This window comes from Rattus rattus, chromosome 6 (assembly GCF_011064425.1).
Source record: "Rattus rattus isolate New Zealand chromosome 6, Rrattus_CSIRO_v1, whole genome shotgun sequence".
NCBI lineage: Eukaryota > Metazoa > Chordata > Mammalia > Rodentia > Muridae > Rattus > Rattus rattus.
The window spans coordinates 85,857,252-85,866,049 of NC_046159.1; the positions used below are offsets into that span (position 1 = coordinate 85,857,252).

Genomic DNA, 8,798 nt, shown 5'->3' on the forward strand with positions numbered 1-8,798 from the left:
GGGGAAGCCTGAAGCAGGGCATCAGACACAGAAGTCATAAGAGACGATTTTGTTCTCTCTGTGCCCTGATGGTAAAGCTGACGAGGATAACAAAGAGGAAAGGAGCCCCTAACCTGTGGGGTCCGTGCTCACTCTGAGCAGCGGTGGAAATGTGGGACACCCAGGCTGGCATTCAAGAGCTGGAGGCCTGGTTGGTAGAGAGGAAAAACGTGTATTTGGTGTGAAACAGAAACACTAGCACAAACATGCTGGATGCGAAAGAGAAGTTAGTGGAGATGTCACAGCAGATGATAAGGCAGGAGCTCAGGGAGAGCTCAGCCAGAGAAGACATTCTGGAACCGCCACGTTTTAGACAGCACTACAAGCCATAAAGCAGTCTGAGATGCCTTTAAAAGGGATGGGAGAAAAGGAAGACCAGAGAGAATCTGTGAGCCCAGGAGCTACACAGCACTCGCTCTTGGGGAAAAGAGAAGCATTCAGCAAAGAGTGTGAGGAAACACCACCAAGAGGAAGGAGAAATGGCTGGACCAGGTAGTGGGAGCCAGATGAAGGATGGAATCCACAGTGCGGACACTTCAGAGCCAGAGGAACGAGGACGGCAAAGTAATGGTGATGGGCTGGGATGTGTAAGACGTGAAGACAGACTGAGGGTTACAGCATCCACAGCTCTTTCACAGGGTTTGTTATAAAGGAGAGAAGACAGTGATGCGTAGACTGGGGGCCAAGCTGAGTTCCCTCGTGTGGAGATGTGCTGAATGGATGCCCCAGCATACAGTGGGGATGCTGAGGGCCATGCCCTTGAGCATGACCACACAGACGGGCTCAGGCCTGGAGGGTTAGTGGGGTGGAGGTGGGGGCCGTGTGAGGAAGAGCCTGAGGTACACTCATTTTTCCTGTCTCTGTCCTCTGAGAGGAAATGTACGGGAAGCAGGAGATGTGTGGTGCCTCATGTGAGAGGGAAACAGGCTACAGAGGGGCAGCAAGTGGGCCTGCGCCTGGGAAGCACCATGTCATAAGTGGCCATGGGTCTAAGGTGAAGCCATCAACGTAGACCATCTCTGTGCGATCCTGTTCAGCCCAGTGGTGTGGGCATGGAGCAGGACAAATTTAATCCTCCCCAGAGCAGGGCAGGTGTCACACAAGGTGAGAAGTTAAGAGAGCCAAGCCCACTGCAGAGCAAGGAATCACAATGAAGCAAGAGGACGAGGCAGGAAGGTCTTAGATTGGGGCCGGGATTGTGAGACATGGCAGGGACAATGGTTACAACTGTACACCGGTTTGGGACTGAGAAGGAACATAATCTGAGAAATAAGGACATGTGGAACACGGGAACTCAGGGGGTGGAAAGGGGAGAAAGGCCTGTGGCATGACCATGGTGAAGACAAGTAGCAGGTGAATGGAGTCCTTGTCACACTGCAGGAGAAAAGCCAAAGACACAGGCACCAGGGGCATCAGAAAAAGTCACTTCCATGAACCCTGAAATAGCCAGGAGACATCATGAGTCTCCAGAGGGCAGATTACACGCTGGAGGGAAGAGTTTGGGAAATGTTAAAGGGGAGATAGGTCTGAGGGCTAGCCAGGTTACACACAGCCTTCTGGAAGGAGGCTAGGGAAGGGCTCAGGGCAAGGAGGTGCCATGGTCCAGCCAGCTCACCCAAGGCAAGTTTCTTTGCTTCTTTGTCTCACAACACTCTTATATGAAAAAGAATAATGTAAGTATACTAATCTCCCAGGATGGTTAGGAATATTTGAGAAAATTGACTGCCATCTAGGAAGGACACACAGGGTGGGGACTGGCTGAGCAAAGGCCTGTGGTGATCACAAGGTCTCTGCCCTAGAACAGAAGCGATGAAAAAAGTAATTACAACTGCACATGCTGGTTTGCACCCATACTTCCGAATACAGGAGTCAGAAGCAGGAGAATCCAGAGAGCCTGGGCTACACAGAGAGCTTAAAGAGAACCTGGGTAATATAAAGATAGCCCTGTCTCAGAACCACCCCAACCGCCAACACCAATAACGTAAACAGTTGCCCTAGCCCATGGTTCTGGCTCTGTGACTTTGGTTAGGGTTTCTACTACTATGCTGAAACACCATGACCAAAGCAGCTTGGGGGTGGGGAGTATTTGGCTTACACTTCCATATCACTGAAGAAAAACAGGACAGGAGCTCAAACAGGGCAAGAGCACAGAGGCAGGAGTCTCCATGCAGAACGTCCATGGTAGGATGCAACTTACTGGTTTGCTCTTCATGGCTTGCTCAGACTGTCTTCATATAGAATACAGGACCATCCATAATGGCTGGGCCCTTCCTAGTCAATCGGTAATTAAAATGCCCTAGAGGCTTGCCTATAGCCCGATCTTACAGTGACATTTTTATAAATTGGAAGGTTCCCTCCTCTCAGATGACTTTAGCTTATGTCAAACTGACCTAAAAGTAGCCAGCACAGGTAGTAAATAAAGATACCTTTCTTTATACTTCTAGATATAAACCATAGGAGGAAGAGGAGGCCAAGCAGGTTGATGGTTTTTTGAGGTGTTACCCAGTTGGGAGGTCAGTTTGGTGTCTCTGTCTTGGAGGTGAAATAAGCAGGGGGTGACCTCTGTAATACAAGTACCAGTGAGTAAACAGTCAAGGTGAGTCCAAGGACAATTCTGATCAAACTCTGATCATGGGAATGATAGGAAGTGCTTGGGAAGAAACAGGCCTTGTCACGAGGCAGAAGAGATCAAGGGAAACATGAAAGAGAAGCCAGAAACAAACGTAGGGGCGTAAGCTTGGGCCAAGCTGTGAGGCCTCAGGATGTGGTGAGGGCTCTGGATTGCACTCAAGAACTGAAGGCCTCTCTGACACTTCTAAATCTAGTACTCACTCTTAACGCGATCAGCCTCCGAGCACAGAACACGGACCACCCAACTCGCATCGAGGACTCAGTGACAGCAGAGTCTAAGCAGGGGCAATGAAGCCAGATGCCTTACAATTTTTCCAAATAAAAATAAATTATAAAAAGCACACAGGCATTTCAAAACAGGTACGGTCAGAGCTGATATAAAGAGGCAAAGCAAGTGTAAAGTTGAATTACCGATGTGTATGTTGTATTTAAGGGTCAGGAATAACGCATGGGGGCACTGCCTGTGTATCACTAATCCTCACTACACATCAGGCACGAGTGGACCTTAAAAGTTCCTGTTTTAGAGAGAAGATGAGGTAGTAATGTCAAACTTACATTTCAAACTGATAACACACTCCTAAACTCCCACCATCTGACCTCAAATCCTTTCCCTTTGGTCCATGCAAACACACACGCGTGTGCATGTTTCCATCTCAAATTAGTGCCCCTTGGGCCAGCTCAATTAGACGTCGTGTGGAAGCACAGACCCTTAGTGCATTGTTCTCAGACTCTCTGTGTCAAATACAAGCCAATGCCAGACTCCTGGAGCCTATGAAGATCCTTCCTCTCCTAGACCCCCATGGGGGACTCAAGAACCTCCTAACTTGTAAACACTTTGAAAACTTCGGGGACCAGGCAGTAAGAGAATTTACATAATTCTCCCACAAAAGCTCAAGCAGCAGCTGGAATTTCCATCCTTGATTAAAATGATCAAAAGGACCGACTATCCAGAACTTTCCTTCGGGAAAGTTCGTCCTGTGTCCCTGGCTCGGAGAACTTGCTCCGCCCTGGACACCCTTTGCCAATATGGCACTGCCGGGACAGAGGGGACGGGGCGGGGGGGCGGGGGAGGAAGCCAAGCAAGCGCCCGCCTGGCTTTGTGTAAGTGCCCTCGCATTAGGATGGTCTAGCTTCTGGGAAATGTAGTTTCCCAGTGCCGGGAAAGGGGCGCTCTCGGGGTAATCTCTGAGGTGAACAGAAGATGTGGAATGCTCCCCCCACCCTCGAAGGTGCAAAGATGCGGATGGAAACCACTGATTGCCCCCCAACATTAGAGGATACGCGTGGGCTTCGGAGTGTCCAGACGTTACCTTTCTGCTAAGAAACTCCCTGACCAGGGAGGCGGCCACCTCCTCCACGTACAGACTGTCCATGCTGCTAGCGCTGCCCACGAGGCCACGCGGCTGCCTGCAGCCCCAGGCCGCGTAATCCGTTGGGCCCAGTAAAGCGGCGTTGCCCTGGCGACGGTGGCATCCGCGCCAGGAAGAACTCCTCCCCTTCCTGGGAAACCAGCGATCGGGGGGGGGGGGGGAGAGAAGGGCGGAGCGTTGTCCAAGCCGCTTCTCTTTGCCAGAGGTTGTGCAGCAGCTGAAGGCGGGGCTTAGCCTATGAGTTCTGGGCGCCGAATTGACGGACTTTGGCGTCTTGTGGTGGATGTCACTGACCCAATCAAAGTTCCATTTCTCCATACATAAAATGGGAAACACGCCCTACCCCGTGATTCTTAAAGGTCTGATCCGGAGGGGAAGCGTCCGGGACAGTCTACCCTCAGGACTGCAGTTGCCTCCCAGGTTCACTTAGAGGCACAGACTTTAGTGTTCTGGCCTCTGTTATGGCAAGGGCACCAAGACTCCAATTCTTGGCATCTAGAAACTGGAAGGATGAGAGACTGGTGAAGCCCAGGTCTTTACCAGTCACTTGGATAGTACCTCAACTTTCTCCACGTCTGTACTTTGCCTGTTGTGTTGGTTTGTTGAGGCTGCCATGGTAAAATGCTGCAGACTGTGGCTTCAACAACAAAATTACTAGTCTCAACCCTGTAGCAAGTTTGTGATAAACGTGACACCAGGGCTTTGATTGCTTGAGGCCCCTCCCGCTGACATCTTCTTTCTGTCTTTACAGAACCTCCTCTAAATGTATCTGTGCGCTATTCGTCTCTTCTTAGAAGAACACTGACCACAAATAGTTAAGTGTCCACCATAATGACCTCCTTTTAACATTACCTTACCTCCAGATAAGCCACCTACTAGATGATACAAGGTATTAAGACTTCGATCTAGGAACTTTAGGCTCTCAACTCAGCACATATCCCAACGTATCTCAACATATATAATATATTACTTATATATTAATTTCTCTAAACCAATATTTCATTTTTTTAAAGTGTTTCCAGGCAGAGATGCTCACGAAATCTTAGATGTATATGATTATTCAATTCTGATAAACGTTAAGAAAGTTTACAAAATTAGAAAGATGTGTTTATGTAGGATTGTTTCATAGCCAATGGTACGTGCACTGTCTGGAGGCATCATGCTCTAGTTTGTGTCCTGAGGACATCATTGTATCCCTGTATTAGGACCATTTGGATTGTAATTTCCAGGCATCCTCTCTTCTAACCCACCAGGGTTTTCTGCAAAGGCACTCTTGAGCTGCATGTGGAGACAGTGAGGATGGCAGTCAGGAACCTTGCCAGGGGCCCTGCTATTTCAGACATAAACAAGGACACACTAATAAATGTGTTGTAATTTAAAACACGAGGCAGACTTACTTACAAAGACATAAGTAAGGCAAGAGTTTGCATATCTAAAGTGTTAATTGCTTGTTTTCTGTTACTGTGACAAAATACTGGGATCCACAGTTCTAGGTTTCAGATCCACAGCTCACAAAAGTCACAGCAACAGGAGCTTGAGAAAATCGGTCGAATCACAGCCATAAACAAGGAGAGAGCACAATAAATATATGCATGCTCAGCTGCCCTTATTCTTTTAAGATTTATTTATTTTATTCTCCGTGTGGGTAAATTTGCTTGCATTTATGTGTGTGTACCACCATGTGCGTGGGTAATGTCCAGGGACTCGGAAAAGAATGTTGAGTCCCCCGTAACTGGAGTTACAGATGGTTGGGGGCCACTATGTAGGTGCTGGGAACAGAACCTGGATCCTCTGCAAAAGCAGCAAGCACTCTTAACCACTAAGTAATACCTCCAGCCCCACTTCTTCACTCTTACACAGTTTAGGATCCCCTGCCTAGGGAAAGGAGCCACCCACAGCGGGTGGGTCTTGCTGTGTCAGTTACCATATTCAAAATTACCCCACTCAGCCAGCCTACTCTACATGATCCCGGAGGCTTTCTTCCCAGAAGACTCTAAATGGTGTCAGGTTGACAATTTAAACTATCACAGTACTTTATAAAAAGAGAAATCAAAAGGTACTTTAATCCTAGCACTCAAGAGGCAGAAGCAGTGGATCTTGGTGAGCTCCAGTCCAACCAGGTCTGCATAGTGAGACCCTGTCTCAAAAAAACAAAAAAAACAATGGACGTCAAGATCAAGATCAAATCCAGGCGTGAGGTTAATCTTCCTTGTCAACTCGACTGGAATAAACTAGAAAGGCAAGCCACTGGCACTCCACTCCAGTGAGGGATTTTCTTAATATTGTTTGAAGCGAGAAAACCTTACTGTGGGAGACACCTTAAGTGGCAGCCCAGATAAAAGGGGGATGGAAGAAGGAAACTTTGCTTTTTGTCCGCTTGCTCCTTTTCCTTGCTGGCAAGTTCCTCTATCCTGTGGCCGCTATGACTGACTCCTTTGCTGACATTTGCATCAGTTTCTTTCAGCTTCCAGCATAGACTGACAGCCAGCTGCTCCCAGGAATCCCCGAGGCCTTCAGCATTGTGTGGGGCAACTGTGACAATCAGCCTCCCAGGACTGGACAAGTACTGAACCCTCGGCCTCCCCAGTGTGAAGTAGTCACGTTTGGACTGCCTGCACGATATTGTATAAGCCTGTTTAATGAACCACCCTTTAATGTATACTCACTCCTGTCCTAGAGAACCTTGACTAGTAATGGGGCAAAGACAAGCACTGTGCCATTCACAGAGCCATGCCACAGGCAGAGTATGCAGACAGCACTAACTCAACACCATAAAATAAGTCAGAGAAAAGAGAAATGGGGGGAGTGGCAGAGATAGACAAAGTGGGGAAAGGAGCATAGAAGATATTTCCACATCATAGATTTAAAGAAGAGAAAACACGGACGTGTAAGAGGGCTTTTGATAGGCAGAGATTACACCATTTTAAAAGTTCATCACAGGGTTGGGGAGGAAGCTCAGAAAGTAAAGTGTTTAACGTGCGAGGATGAAACCTGGGTTTGATCCAGAGCAAAATGTTAAAATAGGTAGGTAGGTAAGTAGTTAGGCAGGCAGGCAGGCAGACAGACATGGGGTCCAGCATCTGCTTCAGCCACTGGGCTCGGCTGCTCCAGAGGCAGGATATGGAAAGTCGACCATGCCTATCCCACGCCTGGTGGGTATCAGGCCATAGGGAAGCCCGGGGACACTGCTCCGGGGGGTTAAGAAGCACAGTCTGAGGTACCAGACACCCAGAGCTGGCTCAGGGGTACCCAGGCCTGGATGAGGCAGAGGCTGTCTGGTTCTCAGGCTCTCAGGCACCCAGGTGCAATGGATGCCACGGAAGAGCTGAGAATGGACTGGGGACCCACAGGCCAGATCTAACCCAGGGCTGGGGGAGAAGGGGGGGCACTCTGGTTGGTCCCATGGGAAGACAGTCCTTGGCTTGACAATGTTGTAGGGTTTGGCCTTGGCTTGGTGGTGGCCATGGCTGGGAGAGTAAAGAGGCCTTCAGTGGGAGATTAAACAGTGGTTTTATAGGCAAAGGCCTTCTTTATGGCTCCCCATGCCAGGATCCTGATGAAAAGAGACAGTCTATGGTTTTAAGGCATTTATTGTCACAGCAGAAAGTGGATGTGTAAAACCATACCCTACTTCTCAGGGTGGGTATGAGATAAAATACCTTAGTATGAGCTAAGCCTCCAGGCTTTTAGGTACCTCATTAAAATGGAGATTTGCCTTGAGCCTACATGTCCTCTACATGTGGATCATCTTGGGGTGTAGCCTATGCATGACTGACAAATGGCCACAAATCTATGGAGGTCTGCAACTAGTGACAGGCAGGGGAATCAGGAATCAAATGAAGCATCTACCGTCCCTTTAGGGTCTCTGGTGTTTCCAGCCTTAGGTCAACCAGGAACCAAGCTACCTTTCATGATTCCATAGATAGATAGATAGATAGATAGATAGATAGATAGATAGATAGATAGATAGATAGATAGATAGACAGACAGACAGATAGAATAAAAGATTAAAATAAACTTCTGGTTATGCCCTCACAGAGAGCTGAAAGCCAGCCCCGAGGAGCAACTTCAGGCCTGAGACCAGAGGTTAAGACCAACTTTTCTGCCCCAAGTGAGCTGCCTGGTGGACTCAGGACACACAAAGGCAAAATTCCTCTGGGACGGGACACTTCTGGTTTCTAGCTGGTGCCCAAACCTTGCTGATCCTGGCCCACAGCTCCCTGCTCTCAAGCCCCATGGGAAAGAGACTTGATCGCCCAGAGGTGTGGGCAATCCTGAGACTGCAGGGCAGGAGAGACCACCACTTCTGCCCACACTTGCCCACATCCTTGGCCCAAGAGGAAACTGTATAGTGCATCTGTGCATGGAAAGATTGGAGCAATCAAGCTGCAGGAGCCTGTGGTCCAAACTATGACCAGATCTGAAAGGACCCGGTCAAACAGCTCCCTGCACCCAAATCCCGTGGGAGGGAGAGCTAGACCTTCAGAGGGCAGACACGCCTGGGAAACCAGAGGAGACTATGCTCTGCCCACATTTCTCACTCTAGAGAAAAACACCTAGCACCATCTGGGCCTCCTGCACACTGGGACCTAGGAAAAGTAGGGGCAGGCCCTTCTGGTTCCCGCCCAGAGGGACAGCTGAAAGCCAGTGGACAAGAATGACTACACGTCTGAGAACAGAACACTCTGTTCCCATAACTGGCTGAAAGAAAACACGAAAACAGGTCTACAGGACTCCTGACACATAGGCCTATAGGAA

At 48.9% G+C, this 8,798-nt stretch overlaps 1 protein-coding gene across 1 annotated transcript in view; it reads right to left on the minus strand.

Moving 5' to 3' along the window:
• Mindy4 (MINDY lysine 48 deubiquitinase 4) overlaps positions 1 to 4,152 on the minus strand; it is a 104,538-nt gene extending 100,386 nt beyond the window's left edge. Inside the window, exon 1 of the mRNA XM_032906447.1 lies at positions 3,981 to 4,152. Coding sequence (XP_032762338.1) covers positions 3,981 to 4,043 — 63 coding nt within the window. The 5' untranslated portion in view covers positions 4,044 to 4,152. The remainder of the gene's footprint in view (positions 1 to 3,980) is intronic.
• Between the last annotated feature and the right edge of the window lie 4,646 nt (positions 4,153 to 8,798).